Source organism: Mobula birostris, chromosome 24 (genome assembly GCF_030028105.1).
Source record: "Mobula birostris isolate sMobBir1 chromosome 24, sMobBir1.hap1, whole genome shotgun sequence".
In the NCBI taxonomy this organism is placed as follows: Eukaryota; Metazoa; Chordata; class Chondrichthyes; order Myliobatiformes; family Myliobatidae; genus Mobula; species Mobula birostris.
The window spans coordinates 30,038,942-30,065,828 of NC_092393.1; the positions used below are offsets into that span (position 1 = coordinate 30,038,942).

General features: G+C 41.7%; 1 protein-coding gene across 2 annotated transcripts in view; it reads left to right on the forward strand.

Annotated features, from left to right (window-relative positions):
- Positions 1-26,887, forward strand: part of ogfod3 (2-oxoglutarate and iron dependent oxygenase domain containing 3) — a 112,633-nt gene that overhangs the window by 662 nt on the left and 85,084 nt on the right. For both annotated transcript variants that reach the window (XR_011883069.1, XM_072242521.1), the window contains exon 2: positions 7,398-7,612. Coding sequence is in view for 1 of the 2 variants with exons in the window: in XM_072242521.1 (XP_072098622.1) it covers positions 7,398-7,612 (215 nt within the window). In the remaining variant the exon portion in view is untranslated. The remainder of the gene's footprint in view (positions 1-7,397; positions 7,613-26,887) is intronic.

Genomic DNA, 26,887 nt, shown 5'->3' on the forward strand with positions numbered 1-26,887 from the left:
TAGTCGGGGGTTGTTCCGTCTGTGCCCTTCGACAATCGTTCGCAGGTCTCCATTGCACTTACCTGACTACAAGGGTCAAAAATGAGCACTGCTTTAGTCACAACCCCTGATGCTGCACAGGTCAGATTGCTAGAGGTCATAAAAGGTCAGCGCTGTACATTGCTCCGTGTCATAAATGAACGTGCAATGGCTGCAGAATATCTTTATATTTGTCTCTTGCAGGGTTTCTTGGTCATCATCCTTGTCAAAGGTCATCACTGCATCCATGTGCAGATTGGTTTTGCTGCATCAGCAGTAATGTGTGTATTCATCGATCAGGGGTGCAGTGCTAATTTTTTAGGTGCCAGAGCTGACAAAATGTTTGCCATTTCCTATATCTTCTTTATATACAGTGGCATGCAAAAGTTTTGGCAAGATTTCTGTTACTGTGAATAGCTAAGCGGGTAAAAGATGAACTGATTTCCAAAAGGCGTAAAGTTAAAGATGACACATTTCCTTAATATTTTAAGCAAGAAAACTCTTTTAGTTCCATCTTTTACAGTTTCAAAATAACAAAGAAGGAAAAGGGCCCGAAGCAAAAGTTTGGGCACTCTGCATGCTCAGTACTTAGTAACACCCCCTTTAGCAATTATCACAGCTTGTAAATGCATTTTGTAGCCAGCTAAGAGTCTTTCAATTCTTGTTTGGGGGATTTGTGCCCATTCTTCCTTGCAAAAGGCTTCTAGTTCTGTGAGATTCTTGGGCCGTTTTGCATGCACACTGCTCTTTTGAGGTCTATCCGCAGATTCTCAATGATTCTCGGTCAGGGGACTGTGAGGGCCATGGCAAAACCTTCTGCTTGCGCCTCTTGAGGTATTCCATTGTGGATTTTGAGGTGTGTTTAGGATCATTATCCTGTTGTAGAAGCCATCTTCTTTTCATCTTCGGCTTTTTTGCAGTTCTATTCAAAAGGTTCAAAGTAACATCTGAACAAGCCTGATGCATTTTGGAAATAAGTCCTGTGGACTGATGAAATTAAAATAGAACTTTTTGGCTGCAATGAGCAACGGTATGTTTAGAGAAAAAAGGGTGCAGAATTTCATGAAAAGAACCCCTCTGTAACTGTTAAGCACGGGGGTGGATCGATCATGCTTTGGGCTCGTGTTGCAGCCAGTGGCACGGGGAACATTTACTGGTAGAGGGAAGAATGAATTCAATTAATTCTGGAAGCAAACATCACACCGTATGTAAAAAAAAAAAAGCCAAAGATGAAAAGAGGATGGCTTCTACAACAGGATAATGATCCTAAACCCACCTCAAAATCCACAATGGACTACCTCAAGAGGCGCAAGTTGAAGGTTTTGCCATGGCCCTCACAGTCCCCTGACCGAGAATCTGTGGATAGATCTCAAAAGAGCAGTGCATACAAGACAGCCCAAGAATATCTCAGAACTAGAAGCCTTTTGCAAGGAAGAATGGGTGAAAATCCCCCAAACAAGAATTGAAAGACTCTTAGCTGGCTGCAAAAAGCATTTACAAGCTGTGATACTTGCCAAAGGGGGTGTTACTGACCATCCAGGGTGCCCAAACTTTTGCTTCAGGCCCTTTTCCTTTTTTGTTATTTTGAAACTGTCAAAGATGGAAATAAAAATTTTTCTTGATTAAAATATTAAAGAAATGTGTCATCTTTAACTTTATACCTTTTGGAAATCAGTTCATCTTTTACTTGCTTAGCTATTCACAGTGACAGAAATTTTGACCGGGGTGCCCAAACTTTTGCATGCTACTGTATATGTCACACTCAATTTGTGTACCTGCACATTTCATGTACTGGGCAACTTCCCTGTCCCATTCATGTAATGAGCAGGTACACAAATTGGGTGAAATATATATGACAAGGTACTGCACGGTTGCACTCACTAATTATCATAAAATATAATTATCAAGCAAGTAAAGAAAAAGACGGTAATCATGTATTTTACCAATTTAAAAGTAATTACCTACTTAGCAAATGCCACCAATGAGAAGTTTCACAATAATTTCCACAAAGGGTCAGGTGTAATATGTGTTCGGGGGTCTGGAGCAACTCTTGTCCTGGTGTCATCTGCTGACATACGCCTCAGGATTCCACTGAACTAGAGGAGGTCCATGTAGTTTTACAAACATAAGTGCTGATACATGATTTATGAGAATTCTTGAGTGTGTTGTTGTTGCTATCAAGCTCATATGACTGAATCCTCTCTCACACTCAGCAGTACTAATAGAATAACTTGTGAACAGCTCAGTAATGGGCGTAAATCTTGGGGGATGTGGCGTCCACAGTCCTCCGCATAATCTCTGAAGGCATTTATCACAGAGGAAGAAGAAAGCTTAAACCTCTTACAGAGACATGATATTGCAGCTTCTCCATAATTAGGCGGTATTTCAGCAGGCCAGTTATCTTTATCAAGGACACACATTTCATTTAGCAGGGATTTGTACAGACTTTGAAGTTTAGAAGTTTAAGAACCTTTCAAGGATGTTGCCGTGAACTTACGGTGCTGCAAATTGTTTATAAGACTAGTAAGACACTAGATAATTAATGGAGACAATTTTGTTGTTGCTTGTTAAGGTAATTTCTCCAAACTTCCTCTTTTCAACTGCCTCTTGAGCTTCTAGAGTTTTTGTACCAGGTTGCTCTTTCAGTCCATGCAGTGATCTTATGCTCCGTTGGATCAGTTTGCCTGCATAAACGACCGTAGTAGTGCGTTTCTGTAAACACCCTGACAGTAAACCAAGTTCATGCAACGTGTCATACATTAGGGCTAAGTCCAACAGAAACTGTTCTGAAGAGAGTCTTTTTAACAGACCTTCAGGTGTTTTTCTGTCACTCCCAGATCTTGTTTCATTCTTCATTGCTTTTTTGAAATGAAAACACAGTGCTTCATAATTTTGCCACACTGCTGAAACTGTTTGAAACAAGCTAGCTACCCACCTGGTGCCCAGAACACGGCCTATTTTGCAAATTTCTTGCTCTAGTTGAGAGGCACATTCAGACAGTTCCTTTTGATGTAGAGGTTATCTACTGTAAACAGAGTACAATTTGTCTATAAATGATTGAAAATGATTTATTCCATGAACTCTCACCGAATCACCTACTGCAAGTTCTAATCTGTGGTTAAGACAATGCCAAATTATCACATCAAATTATCCTTGAGAATTGTAGCAACACCAGATTTGACACCAAGTATTACGCTCGCCCCATCACTAGCAAATGCTGTTAGGCTCTGTTTCAAGTAAGAGTCATCAAACCCATGGTTATTGAGACAGTTCAATAGATGCTCAGCAGTAATTGCAGCCTTCTGATCAGGCAGTTCAATTAGATCTAAAAACATAAAATGGGGATCACGTTCCTTATCACTTTCACATTTCAAATAAACTATTAGGGAAGTCTTAATGCTCAGACTTGTTGAGTCATCAATGAGAACAGAAAATTTGCCATTTATCTGCTTGATATGCTGGCAAATTTTCTTTTTCATATTAATGGTTATGTGATTAATTATCTCAGCACTAGTGTGGGAATGCTGTCCAATTCCAATGTCAATACCATTTTTTTAAACGTTCCAATAAGACAAAGTGATCAGAGTATGGTCTGTCATTTTGAGCTAAATAATATGCAGAACGAAAAATTGACAAGTTGCCTTTCTTTAGATGTGAAGCATTCATGGTGTCACATAATTTTCCAAGAGCATCTTCACTAGCTACATTTTCAACACTTAGAGCAGCAGTGTGAGCTTTTGATAGTTCGTGATCAACAATTTTTTTTCTGAGAGACTTCAAGCGTGTACTTCGATCGGCTCCATAATAGGATACTTGGTACATCTGCCATGCCAATTCTCCTGTGATCTTTAAGTTCTGGAGGTTGTAGTGCTTTACATAGCTAGCCAGCCATCCCTTACTAGCCTTAATCTCCTTCCTCTTGCTCTCCTCAACCCCCTCACAGTAGTGCTCATAGAGGCTAAGTGCTTTTTCACACATAATATTGTCATCAACAGGGATATGCTTCTGTGACATGTCCTCTAGCTACACACTTAATGCTTTCTCAGTCTCTGCGAGCACTTTATCACGAACCAGAGAGACCATTTTTGCTGTTGTAGGGGTAGCACTAACACTTCCACGAACTTCAGCTTCTTTCTCCTTTATTGTGCAAATGCTCGATTCATTCCTCCTGACCTTACAGCCCACTTCGGCAAATGACACGCCACTTTTCAAAAGATCTAAGGTTTTTATTTTCTCAGCGAACAATGCTCAAACAACAAGTGCTGGAGAGAGACTGAGGATCTGTGAAATGGCGGGAGGCTACAGCAGGGTTTGCTGGGACAACGGGTCGAGCGAGAAGGAATTTCACAAAACAGTCACAGCTCCAGGATTTCACCAAAAACGATCAAATATCCTAATGTTATTAGTGGTATTTTCCCCACCAATTAGTGGTATTTTCCCCTCTCCCCAACACCCGCTTCCGTAAAATTCCCTCTATTTAATATGCGGCCGCTGTTAAATTCCCCGCTTGTTTATTTTGACTTTTTTTAACAGAGGTGCCAGACTGGTGCGCCAGTGAGCTCCGGCTGCACCGCACCCCTGGCTGCACCCTACCGTTATTTGTGGAGGCTTGCATGTCAGAACAGTGATGTTCACAGGTCATTACAAGTGAGTGACTACTGTAGAGGTTTACAGTGGATTCACCAGTATTGTTTTTTTATTAGCATATGATATAGGAGCAGAATTAAGCCACTTGGCCCATGGAGTGTGCTCAATCTGCAAATTAACCTTTAGGGAATCCTGCATGGGGACACCAATGAGTTTTGATTTTTTTCTCCATTTAGATAATAGTCTATGCTTCATTTCTTCTCCTGAAGTGCATTACTTTGCTGACACTATATTCCATCTGCTACTTCTTTACACATTCTCCTAAGCTGTCTTAGTCCTTCTGCAGCCTCTCTGGTTCCTCAACACTACCTGCCCCTCCACCTGTCTTTGTATCATCCACAAACTTGGCCACAAAGCCATCAATTCCATCATCCAAATCATCGACATGTAACATAAAAAGAAGCAGTCCCACCACAGACCCCTGTTGAACACCACTAGTCACTGGCAGCCTAGCAGAAAAGGCTCCCTTTATTCCCACTCTTTGCCTCCTGCCAATCAGCCAATGCTCCAACCATGCTAGTATCTTTCCTGTAATACCATGTGCTCTTAACTTAAGCAGCCTCATGTGTGGCACCTTGTCAAAGGCCTTCTGAAAATCCAAGTACACAACATACACTGATTCTCCTTTGTCTATCCTGCTTGTTATTTCTTAAAAGAATTCCAACAGATTTGTCAGGCAATATTTTCCCTTAAGGAAATCATGTTGACTTTGGCCTATTTTATCATGTGCCTCCAAGTACCCTGAAACTACATCCTTATCTACATCTTTCCAGTCACTGAAGTCAGACTAACTGGCCTTTAATTGACTTTCTCCTGTCTCTCTCTCTCCTCGGAGTGACATCTGCAATTTTCCAGTCCTCAAGAACCATGCCAGAATATTGATTCTTCAAAAATCATTACTGATGCCTCCACAATCTCTTCAGCCACCTCTTCAAGAACCTTGGGTTGTAGGTGTTTATCAAGATACAGCGAAAATCGTTTATCGTGAGCTGTCCAGGGCAGATCAAGCTATCTACAAGCACTTTGAAGTAGCAGAAAGAAAACAGTGCAGAATATAGTAATGCAGTTGTAGAGAAAGTGCAACGAAGGGAGACAACACAACGTGCAAGGCCAGAATGAAGTAGATTTGGCATTCCAAAGTGAGCCAGTTCAAAAGAGAGGTCCTTTAAGAAGTCTGATAATAGTGAGACAGAAGCTGCCCTTGAATCTGGTGGTATGAGCTTTTAAACTTTTGCATCTTCTGCCAGAGGGTTGGGGGGGGGGAGGGGAGTGTAGAAGAAGAGATAATGACAAGGGCGGGGGGAGTCCTTGATGATGATAATTGTTTTTTCTGAGGTAGTAGGTGGTGTAGCTGGAGTCAATGATAGGATGTCTGGTTTGCATAGTTATCAAGATAATACATAATGCAAGTACTCTAAGTCAGTTGACTCGTCTATACTTGGTATTGTGGAAGCAGAGGAGTACCAATTGCAATGGATGAGCTTGGAATAGGTGCAAGTTGATCTCTGCCTCACCCGGAAGGGCTGTTTACATTCCTGGATGGTGGTGAGGGAGGAGGTGTAGAGACAAATGTTGCCCCTTCCACGTTTGCTGTGGTCAGTGCCGGGGATGGGGAGGGAATAAGGGATCAGGAGTCCCTTAGAGAGTAATCTCTGCAGAAAGCAAGAAATAAAGGCTTTTTGAAAGACTGGAATAAACTTGTAGAATGGGCATGCTGTCAGCAATGTGTATGATTATGGCTCAGGTGGCTTAATTTGATAAGAATTACGAGCATGCTAACCTTCAACACCGAGCCTTAACTGTCGCAGAGGAGCCAGTTATGTAACCAGTGCAATTGCTAGTGAATTCTGTTTGTCCCATTTCCAGTACATGTGTTTAAAGGAGAATGAGATAATTGTTTTGGATCCAATGCAGCACAAAAAATACCCACAATAAAATGAATGAATAAATAAATAAATATACTGTCCACCAAGATAGATTAATTGTATCTCCATAAAGTGATGCTATGCACAGGAGTGTCTGTAGATAAGGTGACTCTTGACAGGAAATGATGAAGTTGTGGTGGTGGGGTGGGTTAATGGGTGGAGGTGTTGATCAGTCTTACTGCTTGGGGAAAGTAACTGTTTTTCAGTCTGATGGTCCTGGTAGTGGACACTACATTGCCTCCTCCCTGATGGGAGTGGGACAAACAGTCCATGAGCAGGGCAGGTAGGATCCTTATCAAAGTCACCATATACTACTCTGAAATTCATTTTCTTGCAGGTGTTCACAGTAGAACAAAGAAATACAGTAAAATCAATAGTTCAATGCTCAAAGCTCTTTCCTGAATCTGATTCTTCTTCAGTATTCCTTCTGAGCAAAATTTTGATGTCTAGCCTTGTAAGTTCTCACATGCTCAGTGCTTGGTACTATTCCCTGAAGAATCATGGATATTCAATTATCTTAAAAGTTTTAATGTGGGGTTGCTTGGTCAAAATACATTGTCTTGCTCCAGAAGCAATGTAATGTTTCCAAATAATGAGCATAAAATTGATATTAGGATGTCAATTTACTTGTTTTGTAAATGCGGTAGTTGTATTCCTATTTCAGAAACTAGTGACAAGTGGAAAAACAATTTAGTATTTTGAATTGCTAATAAAATTCATTATGTATTTGATAATTGTATAGAAACTGTTAACTCCCAAGTTATCCTACAAATTAATGATATGTTCAATTTTTTCCTTTATTTACAGTATCAAAAAGAACAAGTCCAAGCAAGCAACCTGGTGGAAGTGGTTGGCAGTTCTGATATTAGTTACTCTTTCTGTGTTTTGTATGGTTGTACTTTGGGATTATCTGGACGAGAATGATTCTAAAGAAGTGTTTGCTCGACAGACTGATATCTTAGAAGGAAAGTTTTTTGAAGTACCATGTTCCAAAGATTATGAAAATTACCAACAGTTTGCAGGTCAGTATTTGATTCTTTCTATAAATTAAAAAGCTGTTTCTCTTGATTCAATTTATCTGCAGAATCAATATGTATAATCTGTAACTGATGGCCAGTTTACTGAATATTTATCAACCTGGTCAATTTGCAACATAGGACTGTCTTTGTTCCAACAGCATCATGGACAGAACGAGGCAATCTTACAACCAACGTATTAGATCGGCTTCATGATCCTGCCACATGTAATCATGAATAGTGGTGGGCAATTTAGCAGTGAAGACAAAGAGACTCCCAATAGTGACCAGCCTTTTTATGTGCATGGTAAAGTTAAGGCTGAAGCTAGACGATACTGTGGATATAATACTGATGACCTGTGTTCCATCACCAGCTGTGATTCTAACTAAGCATTACTGTTGAGTATAACACTGTCATACACCTGGCAGTGTGGGAAATTTACCCAAAAATTGCCATGCTTTTTGTGAACCGCTGGTCAAATCTAATGTATTAGCCTCAGCCATACTACAGTGATGGAAGCTGTTGTCAACCATAGTTTTGAGGGGCATTTACTCACCAATAAATTGCTCCCCAGTGCCTAGTTCCAGTTTTGCCTGGAGCACTCTGCTCCATAGGTCATCATTGTTTTATTGCAAAGAGTAAAGCGATGGAATGAGTCACCTACTACGCCATCAAATGCCCCTTACTCACCAATACTCTGCTCACTGCTCAGTTTGAACTTTACCAGGATATATTGGCTATATACATCCTCCACAGCCTTGGTCCAAACATGGACTACAAAACTGAATTCCAGAGGTGAAGTGATAGAGACTGCCCTTGTCACTAAGAGCAAGATTTGACCAATTGTGGCATCAAAAAATTCTGGTCAAAGTGAAGATAGAGAGCGTCAAGGCTCAATCATTCAAGCGGTTGGTCATTCCTCACACAGAGGAGTGTTGGAGGTCAGTCACCTCAACCCCAAGACATCACTTGCTGCAGTTCCTTGGGGCAATACCCTAGACCCAGACATCTTCAGTGGCTTCACCAGTGATTTCCAACCCCCCACCCCTCCATCAAGAGATTAGAAGGGGAATGTTTGCCAATAATTTTGATTTCCCTAGACATTAACATGTGCAGCTATGAGTTTTTTGTTTGAAGTGTTGGTGTTGAAACACTCCTGGTGTACTGTATTACCTCCAAGTATAAACATGACACCTTTCTACTCTGAAATCCAAATCACAGCCATCTTGATTCTTTCTGTACTTCAAACAGCGTCCTCTTGAGAGCTTCTGTGTAGGATATGTTGAAGAACAGAAATGGTGGCAGTACGAATGGGGTGAGGTGGGATGGTATGATAATTGAGCTACAGTGTTTGTATCATCTGTGATCTCTGTTGTCTAGCAATTTTAATTCCACTTCCCATTCCCACACTGACTTGTCTGTTTATGACTTCATCCACTGTGAAATTGAGATTAGATGCAAAGTAGAGGAACAGTACCTGATATTACACCTTGGTAGTCTCCAACCTGACAGCATGAACGTTGATTTCTCCACTAGTAATCACACCCCTCTGTCCTTCTGTCTATCCAATTTTTTTACCCACTGGTCCCCAACACCCTATCATTTTCCTCCCCCAGATCACTCCATGTGCCCATCACCCACACATATGGGGCAGCACAGTAGCGTGGTCATTAGCGCAAAGCTTAACGGTACCGTCGACCTGGGTCAATTTTCACCGCAGTCTGTAAGGAGTTTGTGTGTTCTTTCTGTGACCGCATGGGTTTTCTGCGGGTGCTGCGGTTTCCTCCCACAGTCTAAAGACATACTGGTTGGTAGGTTAATTAGTTATTGTGGATTCTCCCATGATTAAGCTAGGGTTAAATTGGGGGTTGCTAAGTGGGACAGCTCAAAGGGCTGGAAGGGCCTATTCTGTGCAATACCTCAATATATCCCCCCCCCCCCACTGGTTTCCCTCCCCATCTCTTTCCCTTTATTCCATGGTCCACGGTTTTATTAGATTCCATCCTCTTTGGCCCTTTGTTACTTCCACTTATCGCTTCCCAGCATTTAACATCATGCCCCCTGTCTTCCTTCTCTCTCCTCCCTATCAACCCCCTCACTGGGATCCACCAATCACCCGCCAGTTCTTGCTCCACCTCCTTCACCCACCTTTTTGTTCTGGCTTTCTCCTTTTTTCCTTTCCCGTCCCGATGAAGGGCCTCAACCCAGAGCCTTGGCTGCTCATTTCTCCCATAGATGCTGTCTGGCCCGCTGAGTTCTTCCAGCTCCTTTGTGTGTTGCTCCAGATTTCCAGAATCAGCAGTCTTTCCAGAATCAGTAGATGTGTTGGGATGTACTAAAATGAGGCATGTTTATTAAATCAAAATTTTCTTTGACAGCTAGATACTCAAAAACGAAGTGTTTGCCTTTGAGTTAGAATTGTGGGTTTAAATCCCAAGGTGAGAGGATGCCTACATTGAGAGATCTGTATTTACCTGATTCCAAGCTCTTGATCATTCCTGAATTTCTCCGCTGGTGTCGACTATACAGTCAGCCGCCAGCGTCTCAAGGTGGGTGTGCAATGCACTTGGGTGTAAGAATGGAGGATTATAGGAGGTCCATGATAGTTAAGCATCATTGAAGTAATGTCGTTAGAAAGTCCATGACAGCATTTTCAAAATCACTGCAGTCTCGTCCTGCTGAAGGGTTTCGACCCGAAACGTCAACTGTACTTTTTTCCATAGATGCTGCCTGGCCTGCTGAGTTCCTCCAGCATTTTTTGTGTGTGTTGGTAGTATTTTCAGAATGCTGCTTATCCTTGTTCAGGGGCAGCCAGCAGAAGTTGGAATCTCTAGACAGGTCCAACTCATTTTAAAAGGGCAGCCTGGGATTCCATTGGGTGTTTGTCAGGTTTTGGAGGGAGGCATGAATATTTTACTGACCGTGAACAAGTGGATCTTTCATTCAAGAAGTTCGTGAACCTTTGCAGTAAGATTTAGATTTGCCTTTCTGTACTTCTGTCTCACTATTTCTCTTTTCCCTCTAAGATGTTTCTGAACGCAGTTAACAAAGTTGTAAGCTAATTTTTAAATTTTGCCTGACATCCTTATGAACCATCTTAGGACATTTACTATTGTAGGTCTTTAGCTAGGCTTAAATAAGACCTTAGAATTAAGAGATTGAGAGCAATATGCCTAGCGTTTGTCATGCAACTCAGAACTGTGAAACAACTGAACTAGTCATTCATTGTGTTTTTCGTGGATTTGTCAAGTAAAAGCTTCAAGGTACTTTGAAGCTTCTGTAAGGTGTAAAGTTCACCATTCCTTTGCTGGTTTGATGTAGTATGCTAGCGTCATCAACACTGTACATCCCAGGGTTAGGCAGCACAGTCTGAACTGAAACCAGGCACTTGGCAGAAAAGTGATGACAGTATGTGTCCCAGATGCCGAGCCTGCCTTTGATAACTGTCATCTCTGTCATATCAAGTACTTCCTCCAGCTTTGGCTGTAAAAAGTTATAAACAATGCTCGAAAGTGCTTGCTGTGCATTGTTGGGTTGAATAGTTGAACTCAGCTATTTTTGTTGCCATTGAAATCATTGATACCTGACCTGATGCTGGATGTAAGTGGATATTTCATATGCATATTCTCAGGATTTACAGCAGGATTGGGCTCTGTTGTTGTGTCTGAAAGTCTAGGCTGTTCAGTCCTTTAAGAATTTGAGCACCCAGCACAGCTCAGTAAAATACGATCCAAAAATTCCATCAGCTTTTTGAGCAGACAATGAACCTGTGAACACTACCTCACTTTTGTTTGCTCTTTTTGTACTACTTACTTAATACATATAAATTTCTTATTGTAAATTACTGTTTTTATTATTATGTACTGCAATATACTGCTGCTGCTGCTAAACAACAAATTTAATGACATATGCCAGTGAGATTAAACCTGATTCTGATTCTCTGTGGACAGAGGCTACAACTGCAATACAGGTTTCCCCCGCCATCTGAAGGTAGAGCGTTTCTATGAAACGATTCGTAAGCCGGAATGTTGTAAAGTGAATAAGCAATTACAATTTATTAATATGGGAAACATTTTTGAGCGTTCCTAGACCCAAAAAATAACCTACAAAATCATGCCAAGTAACACATTAAACCTAAAGTAACAGTAACATATAGTAAAAGCAGGAATGATATGATAAATACACAGCCTATATAAAGTAGAAGTACTTTTCTGCAGCACTGTCTAGCGCAGCGAAAATCTTGCGGAAGCGCTCACGTCAAAAACACGGCACAAGCGTTCTCAGCAGAAACACTCTCTCCAGTAGCCTTTAAGCTATGAAGCTGCCAAATCATACCAAATAACACATAAAAATACACAGCCTATATAAAGTAGAAATAACGTATGTACAGTGTAGTTTCACTTACTGGAATCGTGAAGACTCCAAAAAATTGCAGTTTCGTCACAGTTAAACACTTGCTTATACAAATAACCACCTGACGCATCGGCAATCGCCTCTGATCTGGGCCAACATTTATGTGCGGGGCGGCATCTAATTAATTAGCCTGTTTATTTCGGCTTTTTTCTTAAAGATGTGCCGGGTGTGTTCCGACTACCGCTGCACTGCTGCATTGTGTGCGGCAATGTATCAGTCGGCGGCCCAGAGGTTGGGGATCACTGCTTAAACTATGAAGCTGCCCTCGCCTCAGAAACCGATCAAACCACCCATGACTACCTTTAAATTCCACTTCCGTCACCATCATCCAGTGCTTTCTGTTTCAGCTTATTAAAAAGACTGACTGATTTCTCCTTAAGTATAAGAAAACTTAACGGAACACCACGCTTTGTACGCCAATCAATCCACTCAAGCAATAGACTTTCCATTTTATCCATTACTGGATGCCAACTAAGAGAGACCACTTTGCTATGAGCAGAACCAACAGTAACATCGGCAGCTTTCAAAATTCTTTCTCTCTGCATATAAATAGTGCGAATTGTGGACGCAGCCAAGCTCAACGCGCAGACAACGTCCTTACTTTGTTCACTACGATCGAAACACTTAATTATGTCTAGTTTTATGCTAAGTGGAACACCCTTACGAGCTCTTTTAGGCTTTTCCAATACCTTAGAACTCATCTTGTTAACGGATACACAAAATAAATCGAGATAAAACACGTGTTTAAGCAATGCCGGCTAGAATGCAGTTCCGGGGAGGAGCTTGGCTGTTCCGTCGCGTGCTGCCTTTTTTCGTAACAGTGAAAACAGGTAATTAATGTAGGTCTTTTGTAACAGCAAGGTGTTGTAAAGCAAACATTCGGAAAACGGGGGCCACCTGTAGTACTCTTCTTGAATGAAATTGTCTCCTCTTACTGTAGCAGCCAAAGTAGCAAATGCAGTAAAACTCTGGCTATCTGATGTTTTCTCTTGCCAGGACCCTAGTTTCTGTGTACCCTTCCCACTTACTTGGTTTACTGGAATATCCTTTATCATACACAGTAACAATGGAAAAAATAGAAGATGAATGACGAAAGTATGGATATTATTAACAGAAATAACAAATAACAAATAACTCTGGAAAATCTGCTAGTCCCCCATCATCAAGTTCATAAACATGCTGCATTTTTGGAGTTTACCTGTATAATGCTAAAATAAACCTTTTATGAATAAAAGTGCCACCTGCAGAATTGAGCTACCCTTTTTTCATACAGAACATTCCTATTGAAATACTATTTTGAATTTTTTTCAGTAAATCGTTCAAACCCATTTAATGTTTTTTTATGAAGGTCTTGGGTGTTGCTGTTGACATATTCTTCCCTGTAGTTCCCTAATCCTCAAATGTTATATCTTTATTTTCCCTCATTAACTACAATTGCAGTGCTTTAAGGGCACTGTATAGTTTATTCAAAATTGCTACATTCTTGTCATCCATGTCTCTATCAAGCTCACTCGCTTCACTTAAACAACAAAACAAATTTCACGATTTGTTTCTCAGATTTAGACCATAAAACCATGGGAGCAGAATTAGCCCATTTGGTCCATTGAGTCTGCTCTGCTATTCCATCATGGCCGATTTATTATCCCTTTCAGATCATTCTCCTGCTTCCTCCCTGAAATCTTTGACGTCCTGATTAATTAAGAACCTATCCACCTTAAACATAACATTTCTTCTTGCTGTCTATAGTTTGGCAATTTGTGCATCATCTTTTTGCAACTCTTGATTAAGGATGGCATAATCTCAAACTTAGCATCCTTGGTCCAGAAAGGACATCACGAAAGCGTAGCGTGTTGCACAGTGCTCTAACCGCTCAGGACATTGGAGTTTAGAGTTCAATTCCGATGCGCCTGTACAAAGTTTGTACGTCCTGCCTGTGAGCTTGTGGGTTTCCTCCAGGTGCTCCGGTTTCCTCCCACATTCCAAATACATACTGGTTAGTAGGTTAATTGGTTATTGTAAATTGTCCTGTGATTAGGCTAGGGTTAAATGGGTGGATTTCTGGGTGGTGCGGCTCGCTAGGATGGAAGGGCCTGGTTTGCATTGTATCACTAAATAAAAATGAAGATAAAGGAATAAAGATTTGATGCAGTGAATGGTCCTGTGTGATAGAATGTGGGAGGACCTTTTATTCAGGAGTCTTCAGTTATGCTGTTCTAGTGATATTAATTAAGATAATGGTCAGAAGAAAGATTTGTGGTCGAAACTTAAAACCAGATTGCAATAACTCTCGGAATTCCTCCTGTATCTGAGATGAGATGAACACATGTAGATCAGAGAATGACCATGAGGTGGTGCCACTGGACCATATTTCTAACAAACAGTGAATTGAATTGAATTCTCTTTATTTCTTACATCTTTCACATACATGAGTAAAAATCTTTACGTTATGTCTCTGTCTAAATGTACAATGTGCTATCATAGTAATTAATAATAATTTATAATAAATAGAACAGTCAATGTAAGTTAGAAATACACTCAAATCAGCGTGAGTTAATCAATCTGATGGCCTGGTGGAAGAAGCTGTCCCGGAGCCTGTTGGTCCTGGCTTTTATGCTGCGGTACCATTTCTCAGATGGTAGTAGCTGGAATAGATTGTGGTTGGGGTGACTCAGGTCCCCAATGATCCTTCGGGCCCTTTTCTCCCACCTGTCTTTGTAATTGTCCTGAATCATGGGAAGTTCACAACTACAGATGCTCTAGGCTGTCCACACTACTCTCTGCAGAATCTTGCAATTAAGGGAGGTACAGTTCCCATACCAGGCAGTGATGCAGCCAGTCAGGATGCTCTCAATTGTGCCCCGGTAGAAAGTTCTTGGGATTTGGGAGCCCACACCAAACTTCCTCAGCCATCTGAGGTGAAAGAGGTGCTGTTGTGCCTTGGTGTGTACAAACCACGTGAGATCCTCGGTGATGTGGATGCCGAGGAGCTTAAGGCTTTTTACCCTCTCAACCCCAGATCCATGATGTCAATAGGGGTTAGCCCATCTCCATTCCTTCTGTAGTCCACAACCAGCTCCTTTGTTTTTGTGACATTGAGGGAGAGGTTGTTTTCTTGACACCTCTGTCTCAGAGAGATGACTTCTTCCCTGTAGGCCATCTTGTTATTGTTTGAGATTAGGCCAATCAATGTAGTGTCGTGGCAAATTTAATTAGCAGCTTAGATCTGTGGATGGCGACACAGTCATGGCTATACAGGGAGTAAAGGAGGGGATTTAGTACACAGCCCTGAGGGGCTTCTGTGTTGAGAGTCAGAGGGGTGGATGTGAAGGAGCCCACTCTTACCACCTGCCGGTGATCTGACAGGAAGTCCAGGATCCAGCTACGCAAGGCAGGGTCAAGACTGAGGCCTCTGAGCTTCCTGTCGAGCCTGGAGGGAATTGAATGCTGAACTGTAGTCCAAGAACAGCATTCTCACATAAGCATCCTTCTTCTCCAGATGTGTAAGGACAGTATGTAGAGCAGTGGCTATTACGTCATCTGTCGATCAGTTGTGTCCTTAGGTGAATTGTAGGGGGTCCAGTGTGGGTGGTAGCAAGCTGCAGATGTAGTCCTTGACCAGCCTCTCAAAGCATTTACTTATTATTGAGGTGAGTGCGACAGGGCACCAATCGTTTAAACATGCCTTTTTTTGGTACAGGACGATAGTGGATGATATGAGCAGAAATAAAAATCAGGAGTAAGAGTAGAATGCTCAACTGCTTGAGCTTCCTCTGCCATTTCATGAAATTATGGCTGATTGGATTGTAACCTCAACTCCACATTCTTGTCTAGCAGTAACCTTTCACCTATTGCTTCATGAGAAGCTATCCATCTTGGCCTTAAACAAAAGAACATTATGATATTGTACTCACTGCCCCAGATGAGAGTTCAGATGACTTGTATCTCACTGAGTGAAAACTTAAATTCTACAGAAAGAGGAAATGTAGGTCATAGGTTATAAAGGGTAATAAAGGTTTTACATACGGTGATGATGATTGTCCATCGTGTCCGACAATGAAATGAAACCTGTGCAAGGGGAGATTTTAAAGTTGCTCTGGGGCAGATTTCTCTTGATCTCAGAAGTCTGGGTCCCAATATGTGAACAAGCATCACAAACTTGGTTGCAGTGGATAACCATGACTTCTGTGCCTTGACATGCCTTTCACTCTCCATGGAGCGTTGCAGTGCCGCTTTCTGGCCATTGGATCTCACTGTAGATCTCATCTGCCCCGTCTGCCAGAGCTGACTTCACATGCTAGGGCAGGCATGCCCCTATCTCACTGGGGTATTTGTATAATAAAATGAAAGTTCTGGATGACAAGTAGCATATTATGTACCGAGATCTGTTTATTGTACTTGGTTATAGAGGTAGATGTTTTGATACTGAATACAACATTTGTGAAGATCAAACACAAAGTGCTGGAAGAATTTAGCATCTATGGAGGGGAATAAGCAGTCAATGTTTCAGGCGGAGACCCTCCATCAGGATTGGAAAGGAAGGCGTCAGAAGCCAGAATAAGAAGAATTGCTGGTAGGGTGGGAAGACCAAGCTGGCAGGTGATGCCAGGTAAGGGGGAAGGTGGGTGGGTGGGAGAGGAGGATGAAATAAGAAGCTGGGAGAGGATAGGTGGAAGTGATAAAGGACTGAAGAAGAAGGATCGACTCTGGTGACCTTCCATCTTCTGGCACCAGTCTCATGGTTCCCATATCCTGAACTACTGATTTCTACTTCCATCCCACCATTCACAAACCTAACTATCCCAGTAGGCTCATTATTTCAGCCTGCTTCTGCTACACTGAAATTGTGTCTGCATACCTGAACTCCATTTTGCCCTTCTTGCTTCAGTTTCTTCCTTTCTACATTCATGACATTTCCTATGCTCTTCGTCACGTCAGTAACTTTCAGTTCCCTCGCCTACATTGCCTTATTTTCATTGAGAATGTCCAATCCCTGTACACTCCCCCTCCCCAATCAAGAAGGCCTTAAACCCTCCGCTTCTTTTCTTGATAACAGACCCAGTTAGTTCCCCACCACCACCCTCTTCCATCTGGCAGAATTGGTTCTCATCCTTATCAATTTCTCTTTCAGGTCCTCCCCCTTTCTCAAAATTAAAGGTGTAGCCATAGGCACTGGTATGGGTCCCAGCTATGCCTTCCTTTTTGTCGGCTATGTGGAGCAGTCCATGCTCCAAGCCTAGACTGGTAACGCGCCCCAACTTTTTCTCCTATCTCTTGATGTCTTCATGAATGCAGCTTCCAGCCTCAATGCTGAGCTCGTCAATTTCAACAATGTTTTCTCCAACTTTTACCCTGCCCTCAAATTGTCTTGGTCCATCTCTGACACTTTCTCCATCTGGACACAGACTATCTAAATATCTTTCATAAACTTACTGACTCTCACGGTTATCTTGACTGAATCTCTTCCCATCCTGTCACTATTCCTTCTTTCATCTCTGTCGCATCTGTTCTCAATATGAGGCTCTTTATTTACCTGAGATGTCCCCTCTTTACAAAGAAACAAGTTTCCCTTCCACTACCATCGATGCTGCCCTCACCTGCATCTCTTCCATTTCCCACACATTTGCCCTTACCCCAGTCTACCGTCGGCATAACAGGGATGGAGTTCCCATTGTTCTTACCTACCACCCCATGGGCCTCCATGTCTAGCGATCATTCACTGTATCTTCCGCCAACTCCATTGCAGATCCTACCATTGAGAACATCTCCCCTCTCTCCCACCCCCCCTCCTCTCTACTTTCCATAGGAATTGCTCTCCACGTGACTCCCTTGTCCACCTGTCTCTCCCTTTCGATCTCCTTGCTGGCACTTATCCCTGCAAACGATAAATGCTCCACCTGCTCCTACACCTCCTCCCTCACCATCATTCAGGGTCCCAAACAGTCCTTCCAGTTGAGGCTACACTTTACCTGCATATCTGTCAGGGTTATCTATTGTATCTAGTGCTCCCAGTGCAGCCTCCTCTCCATTGGCGAGACTCAATGCAGAATGGGGGACAACTTTGAGCACTTTTGCTGCCCCCTTCAAAAAGCAGGATCTCCTGGTGACCACCTATTTTAATTTGACTTCCCATTCCCATTCTGACATGTCTGTTCACAGACTACTCTACTGTCACGATGAGGTCAAGCTCGGGTTGGAGGAGCAACACCTCATATTCCATCTGGCAGTCTCCAACATGATGAGCATTGATCTCTCCAAATTCCAGTAATCTCTCCCCCATCCCTCCTTCGATTTTTTTTTAATCTATTTCCCATTCTGATTATCCTCTTCACCCCTTCTCCTCACCTGCCCATCAGCTCTCTTCTGGTTCCCCTCCTCCATCCATTTCTTCCGTGGTCCAGTGTCCTCTCCTATCAAATTTCTTCTTCTTCAGCCCTTTACCTCTTACAGCTATCTCCTCCCAGCTTTGTATTTTAAACTCCTCTCCCACCCACCCATCTTTCCTCTCACATATCAGCTGCCAGCTTATACTCCTTCCCCCCTTCTTACTCTGCAGAAAATTTGCCAAGAACAATCATGGTCAACAGATGGAAGACCATAGTCACCCATGTCTTATGACGCAGCACCTAATGATGATGCTTCATTGTAATCTGCATTCTTAACAGTACCTCATGGTGTTCAAAAGGAAAAAAAAAATGCTGGAAGTACTCAGGAGTTAGGCAGTGTCTTTGGTGAGAGAAAGAAAGAATTGAAACAAGTTTTTTGTTGCTAAAGATGTGGAGGGAACAGTAGGAGTGAAAGCAAAGGTTGGTAGTAGAGTGGAAATTAGGGTAGATTAATTGTAGTTATACTGGTTGAATGAATTTGTATGTTTGTCTGGAGATGGTGTTAATAGGATGAAATGAATACAATCTGAAAGACCAGTGAAAGAGAGAGGAAAAATAATAGATGCTGGAAATGTGAGATACCAGATTGGGATTGCTGATATCTGAAATAGTTAAATTTGATGTTGAGTCGTAAAGCTTGTATCATTCTTGAACTTGTGTTGAATTTCAGTAGAACAGTGTGGGAGGCTAAGCGTTTAAACCAAATGAAGATGTTCTTTGTGGTGCTGGCTTAATCTGTGTTGCTTTCCTCAGCACCGAGGAATTCACATTTTCACCACCTGATGTAACATACGTTCTGCCAGCTTGGTTATTTTCCCTATTTTAGCCTCAATTCCATAAGCAACTGGCTTTATTTGGTAAACTCTGCCTTAGACATCCACCTGCATTTCTGCCTAAGCCATGACAAATCTGATAACTTCACCAGGATCAACTTGAAGGTTTAAAATAGGATGTTACTCTTTTCTTTCCCACTTACATTCTACTAAATTGCCTTTTTCTCTCCTGCCCTTCCCCTTCAAGTGCGTGAAGCTGCTTTGAGTCATGATATGAAGTGACATATGGGTGATATTCAACAGGTCATGCTGTAAGTGTGGAGAAGGAAATAAATATATTAATTCAGTTAAATAAGAATTAATCAATAATGAAGAAATGAAACAAATGAATAAATGCCGACACCACTTGTTGTTGGCCGAATCAAAGGTGAAATCAAATTCGCATTTAGGAGGGAAATTGAAAATTTGGCTGAATGGTGCCACCAAATGGTGACATCTCTCAGTCAATGTCAGCAAAACCAAAGAGCTGATTATTTACTACAGGAGGAGGAAACCATAGGTCCATAAGCTAGACCTCATCAGGTGATCGGAGGTGGAGAGGGTCAACAGCTTTAAACTGCTTGGCGTTATCATTCACAGGATCTGTCCTGGATCAAGCAGGTAAATGCCATTACAAGGAAGGCATGGCAACACTTCTACTTTCTTAGAAGTTTGTGAAGACTTGGCAAATCAATTAAAACTTTGACAAACTTGATAGACATGCGGAGGAGAGTATACTGACTGGTTGCATCACGTCGTGGAATGAAAACACCAATGTCTTTGGATGGAAAAGTCTCCAAAAAGTAGTGGATATAGTGCACTCCATCAGAGGTACGGCCCTCCCACCATCAACCACATCTAAAAGGAGACTGTCGCAGGAAATCAGCATCCATCATCAAGGACCCCCACCATTCAGGTCATGCTCTCTTCTTGCCGTCGACATTAGGAAGGAGATACAGGAGCCTCAGGTCCCACATCGCCAGGTTCAGCAACAGTTATTACCCCCTCAACCATTAAGTTCTTGAACCAGGATGGATAACTTCACTTTCCCCAACATGGAACTAATTCCACGACCTATGGACTCACTTTCAAGGACTGTGCAACTCATGTTCTTCATTTTTATTGCTTATTATTTATTATTATTATTTTCCTTTTTTCTTCTTTTGTGTGTTGCACAGCTTGTTGACTTTCGCACATTGCTTCTTTGTCCGTCTTTATTGTGTGCAATTTTTCATTGCCTCTGTTGTCTGTGTATTTATTGTGAATGTCCACATCAAAATGATTCTCAGGGTTGTATATGGTGAGATATATGTACTTTGTTCATAAATTTATTTTGATGTTTGACTTAGTTTGAATAAATTTTCAGGTTGTGTTTATTGCTGTTTTGGATGGAAATCCTACTTCAGGATTGAGAGAGAAAAGCAATATTGTCAGAATATAACAGTCCAAGCAAGGGCATGAACAGAGGTTGATAGGTGGAATTAGATGAGAAGGGAATGATAGGCTGGTGGGATCAGGTTGTGGAGGAGTAGGGTGTGAAGCAAGCTGCGAAAATGAACAAAGGGCGAAGAAAACTGCCTGAACGGGTGAGTGTGGGTGGGAGAAGATCATCGGGGTGTGGCTTACCTGAAATTGTAAAAATTCGATGTTGAACTCATGCTACCCATGGAATCTGAGATATTCATCCAGCAGCCTGCATGGAAAAGGCTGAGGCTGGTGTAATATATTCCTCAACACTTCGGAGCAGGTTGCTCTGAAATCATCGATCACCCACTCTGGGCCACAGCTTTCATTGGCAGTAGTTGCAATCTGCAGGGTACTTGGAGTGGTTGTGTGTAGTCAGGGTCTGCTTTAGTTCAGACTGTGCATTCGCAGATCAGCTTCAACATTCGGTAAGGTCCCAATCCACAGGCTCACCCTCCAGCTGTCAAAGGTGTGCCATTACTAAAAGTTTGTGAATATCTTATTTTCAAATACAGTGGATTCCGGTTAATTGGGACACATTGGGATCAGTACATTTTGTCCCAATTAGCCAGAGTTTCCCGAAAATAGTTAAAAAGGTATAAAAAAGACAAACTACCATTTAACTGAGTAACAAATTGTGTATTAAAATGAAATACAGAACAGATTAAAACACCATCAATGCTAGTACATTATTATAAAACTATGTATTAGTTTCTAATAGTTATTGATGGTGGAATTCATCCAGTGTACGTTGCCGCATTCTATTGATTGATGGTAATTAAACAAGATCAGCACAGACACTTAGTGCAGATAACGTACTGCCTTCACACAATGCTTTCAACGACTGCATCCTCCAGGTATTCGTTTTCATGGCAACATTCAAGATGAGTGTTGATATCTTCAAATTCTTTGTAGTTCCTAACTTATTGAAGTATGTAATTGTTGTATTTTCACTCCCAGCTGTTTCTAATATGAACGTTTGAAACTGCAGAGAGCAAAACAGTTTTGAAGTGTCCTACTGTTTATTTCTTACCAACTATCAGTTAACAAAAATCACTGCTTTTTGAGCACACACACGTGCAACCGAGGCTACTTAAAAACTGTTCACTCTAAGCAAGATGTAGTCTCAATGGCCACACAAGTACACGTGTCTCATATTAGATGGAAATTGTTCAGCAAGAGTCTCCTGTCCCAATTGAGCAGCAATAGCATCCCAAATAAATGAGGGGAATCCTGGCTATTTTCTCACTTAGTTTTTGTTCTTTAAGAGTTGTCCCAAATAAATGGCTGCCCTGATTAGTTGATGGCCCAATTAACCAGAATCCACTGTATTCAAGAAATATGGGACTTGCTTTTAAAAATAACATTGTTATTTCTGCCAAAATAAGGAAAAATTAGGAACTAGAAAGTTTTTAAGATGTGTATTGTTTAAGATCTTTGCAAACTTCAATTCCTGTGCTGTATTCCTTGACCATGAGAGGCTGCACACCTAAACAAAGGAGGTAGTACTATGTTACCTTCGTTTGATGTGCCGCTGTTGCTGCTGAAAGGTCTTGGCTCTGAATCTCGGATAGCCAGTGTCAGTAAATAATATCAGAAATATCGGCAAACTGCATTAGTAGTAGTGATAACAAAACTTAATAGAGCTTTAGCCTCAGTAAGGCGAGTTAATTTTCTCACAATTACTGGATCTGAATGCATTATAGACTTCTGTTCATGGAAAGAGTCAATATTTTTGCTGTTGTACTGCACTAGGGTGTGGTCACTGGAAACAAGTATATCTAAAGTTTTATTGGCATTGCTGAAGTTTGAGAAAGAATAGTCTCTTTTACAATTTGGCAGTTTTGCATATTTTGATCCTTATTTGCAGGACACTTGTGACTCGCACTGTTCTTTCTTTGTTTTTGATGAAACCCTTTGAGCAGACTGTATATACATTGGTGTCAATGGCCACTTTATTAGATACACTTGTACACTTGCTGTTATTGCAAATATCCAATCAGCCAATCATGTGGCAGCAATTCAATATATAAAAGCTTGCAAACATAGTTAAGAGGTTCAGTTGTTGTTCAGACCAAATATCAGAACAGGAAAGAAATGTGATCTAAGTGACTTTGACTGTGGAATGATCATTGGTGCAGGATGGGGTGGTTTGAGTATCTCAGAAACTGCTGATCTCCTGGAATTTTCATGCACAACAGTCTCTAGAGCTGACAGAAAATGGTGCAATGAACAAAACTAGTTTTAGCTGACAGGAAAGCAACAGTAATTCAAAAAACCACATATTACTACAGTGGTGTACAGAAGAACAGCTCTGAATGCATAACACCTGGAATCTCGAAGTGGGTGGGCTACAGCAAAAGATCATGAACATACTCTGAGTGGCCACTTTCTTTGGAACAGGATATTTTATCCCATTTAAAATATCATCGGAGCATGGAGGTGCAAAGAGGTAATGCTGTATTGCATAAACCTAGGATTTAGGCATTTGGTAGTTTTGTTCCTGTGTTGCCAGAATAACTTGTCAAAGATTCAGTTACAGTTAGAATTTAAAAGAAAATTCCTTCTCTTCAATATAACTTAAATTAGGCAACAAATTAGAGATAAGTTTGTCCGATATGTTTATACAGATACTAATATCAAGCAAAAGCCATTTCTTTCCAAAAATGTTTGAAATTTGGTATGCTTCAAGATCTTAACATCAACGTTGCCAATTTACAAACTTCTATTAACTGCGTTTGAAATGATTTTCAGAGGAAGAACATGCAATTCATCTACCAAGTAGAGGTACTTTATAACACATGTATTTGAAAATTGCTTTTGCATTAATGCAGGTTACACCATTGTTACAGTATTACAATATTTCATTTGCAGACCTATTGAGTCCTTGGAGCTAGTGAGCAGCTAGGCACCAGATAAAAAGAAACCTGACAGGGCTACTGTCCCTCCTAGACTGATGTATTTTACAATATAATAGACAATAGACATTAGGTACAGGAGTAGGCCATTCGGCCCTTCGAGCCAGCACTGCCATTCACTGTGATCATGGCTGATCTTCCACAATCAGTACCCTGTTCCTGCCTTCTCCCCAGACCCCTTGACTCCACTATCGTTAAGAGCTCTATCTAACCCTTTCTTGAAAGCATCCGGAGAATTGGCCTCCACTGCCTTCTGAGGCAGAGCATTCCTTCTTTCTTATTTTGCTCCATCAGCCTGTCTCTCAGTCTCCTCATTGAACCCATAGAGGCTTTGTCATAAAACCATAAGACATAACAGCAGAGTTAGGCCATTTGGCCCATCACATCTACTCTGCTATTCGATCATGTCTGATTTATCTTCCTTCACTACTCCATTCTTCTGCCTTCTCACCATAACCATTGACACCCATACTAATGAGAAATTATAGAACTCTGCTTTAAATATACCTAATGACTTGGCCTCCACAGCAATCAATTCCACAGGTTCACCACCCTCTGGCTAAAACAAAATTCCTTCTCATCTGAGTTCTGAAGGGACATCCTTCTATTCAGAGGCTGTACCCTCTGGCCCTAGACACTCACACAATCGGAAAGGTCCTCTCCAAGTCCACTCTATAAAGACCTTTCAAAATTCGGTTGGTTTTGATGAGATCCTCCATCATTCTTCTAAACTACAGTGAATTAGCCATCAAAAACACAAAATACTCTGCAGATACCGGGGTCAAAGCAACACGCACAACACACTGGAGGAACTCAGCAGGTCGGGCAGCATCCGTGGAAACCAACAGTCAACGTTTCGGGCCGAGACCCTTTGTCAGGACTGAAGAGGGAGGGGGCAGGGGCCCTATAAAGAAGGTGGGGGGAGGGTGGGAAGGAGAAGGCAGGTAGGTGCCGGGTGAAAAACCAGTAAGGGGAAAGATCAAGGGGTGGGGGAGGGGAAGCAGGGAGGGAATAGGCAGGAAAGATGAAGAAGGAATAGAGGAAAACACAATGGGTAGTAGAAGGAGGCGGAACCAAGAGGGAGGTGATAGGCAGCTGGAGGAGGGGGCGGAGTGAAACTGGGATGGGGAGGGAATTACCGGAAGTTGGAGAATTCAATGTTCATGCCCAGGGGCTGGAGACTACCCAGACGGTATATGAGGTGTTGCTCCTCCAATTTCCAGTTTTTCACCTGGTACCTACCTGCCTTCTCCTTCCCACCCTTCCCCCACCGTCTTTATAGGGCCTCTGCCCCTTCCCTCTTCAGTCCTGACGAAGGGTCTCTGCCCGAAACGACTGTTCGTTTCCACGGATGCTGCCCGACCTGCTGAGTTCCTCCAGCGTGTTGTGCGCATAGCCATCAAATGTTCCTCATACATTAACCCTTTCATTCTCTGGGTCATTCTTGTAAACCTTCTCTGAACCTTCTCCAGTGCCAACACATCCTTCCATAGATATGGGCCCCAAAACTGCATGCAATACTCCATATGCAATCTGACCAATGCTTTATACAGCTTTAGCATTACATCTTTACTTTGAGTCCTCCTGAAACGAATGCTAACATTGCATTTGCATTCCTTACCACCAACTCAGTCTGCAAGTTGACCATTAGGGAATCTGGCACTGGGAGTCCTAAGTCCCTTTGTGCCTCCGTTTCTGAATTTGCTCCAAGTTTGGAAAATACTTCATTCTACAGTTTTATTCCTTCTACCAGACTGCATGATCCTAGACTTCTCTGCACTGTATTCCATCTGCCATTTCTTTGCCCATTCTCCTGAACTGTTAAATTCTTTTCGCAGGTTCCCTGCTTCCTCAACGTTACCTACCCCACCACCTATCTTTGTATCATCTACAAACTTGGCCACAAAACCTTCAATTTTGTTATCGAGATCATTGACACATAACATGAAAAGTAGTGGACCCAACACCAAGCCCTGTGGAACACCAATAGTCACTATCTGCCAACCAGAAAAGGACCCCATTATTCTCACTCTGCCTTCTGCCAGTCAACCAATCTTCTGTCCGTGCTAGTGTCTCTCCTGCAATACCATGGCCTCCTGCCTTGTTTAGTAGCCTCAAATACAACATCTTGTCAAAAGCCTTCTGAAAATCTAAGTAAACAACTTTCACTGACTCTCCATTGTCTATCCTGCCTGTTATTTCCTCAAAGGATCCCAATAGGTTTGCCAAGCAAGACTTTCCCTTGAGGAAACCATGCTGACTTTGGTCTTTCTTGTGACTAAATAGCTCTAGCATCTTACCAACCACTGATGTCAGGCTAATTGACCTTTGCCTCCCTCCCTTCTTAAAAGTGGAGTGATATTGCAATTTTGCAGTCCTCCAGAGCATTCCAGAATCTAGTGATTCTTGAAAGATTACTACTAATGCCTCCAAAACCTCTTCAGCTACCTCATTCAGAGCCCTGAGGTGTAGTCTATCTGGTCCAGGTGACTTATCTACCTTCAGACTTGCAGTTTCTCAAGCACCTTCTCCTTAGTAATATCGACTACATTCACTTCTGTCTCCTGACTCTAGAATTTTTGGCATGTTGCTGGTGTCATCTGCATTGAAGATTGATACAAAATACCTAGTCATTTTGTCCGCCATTTTCCTGTTCACTATCATTACCTCTCAATTGTCATTTTCCAGCAGTCGGATGTCCACTCTTGTCTCTCTCTTATGCTCTATATTTCTGAAAAATAACTTTTGATATCCACTTTTATATTATTAGCTAAATTACATTCAAATTTCATTCTTTTTCTCTTCATTGCTTATTTTAGTTGCCTTCTGTTAGCTTTTAAAACATCCCAATCCTCCAGCTTCTGACTAATTTTTTGCTGTATTTTGAGTTTGCTTTTGCTTTTATGCTGTCTTTAATTTCCCTTGTCAGCCTCAGTTGCCTCATCCAAACCTTTTTGCTTCTTTCTGCTTCTTCTTGCTTTTTGTTTTTGCTTCTTTAGGATGAACTGATCCTGCGTCTTCTAAATTACTTCCAAATCTCCAGGCATTGCTACTCTCCCATCATCCCTGCTATCGTCCCTTTCCAGTCAACTTTCGCGAGCTCCTCTCTTGTGCCTTTGTAGTTATCTTTACTCAATTGTGAGACTGATATATCCAAATTTAAATTTGCCCTCTTAAACAGCAGGGTGAGTTTTATCATTATTTTCACTGGCTCCTAAGGGTTCCTTTATTTTAAGCTGCTTAAACAAATCCAGTTCATTACCCAATACCAAATTCCGAATTGGTGTTTCT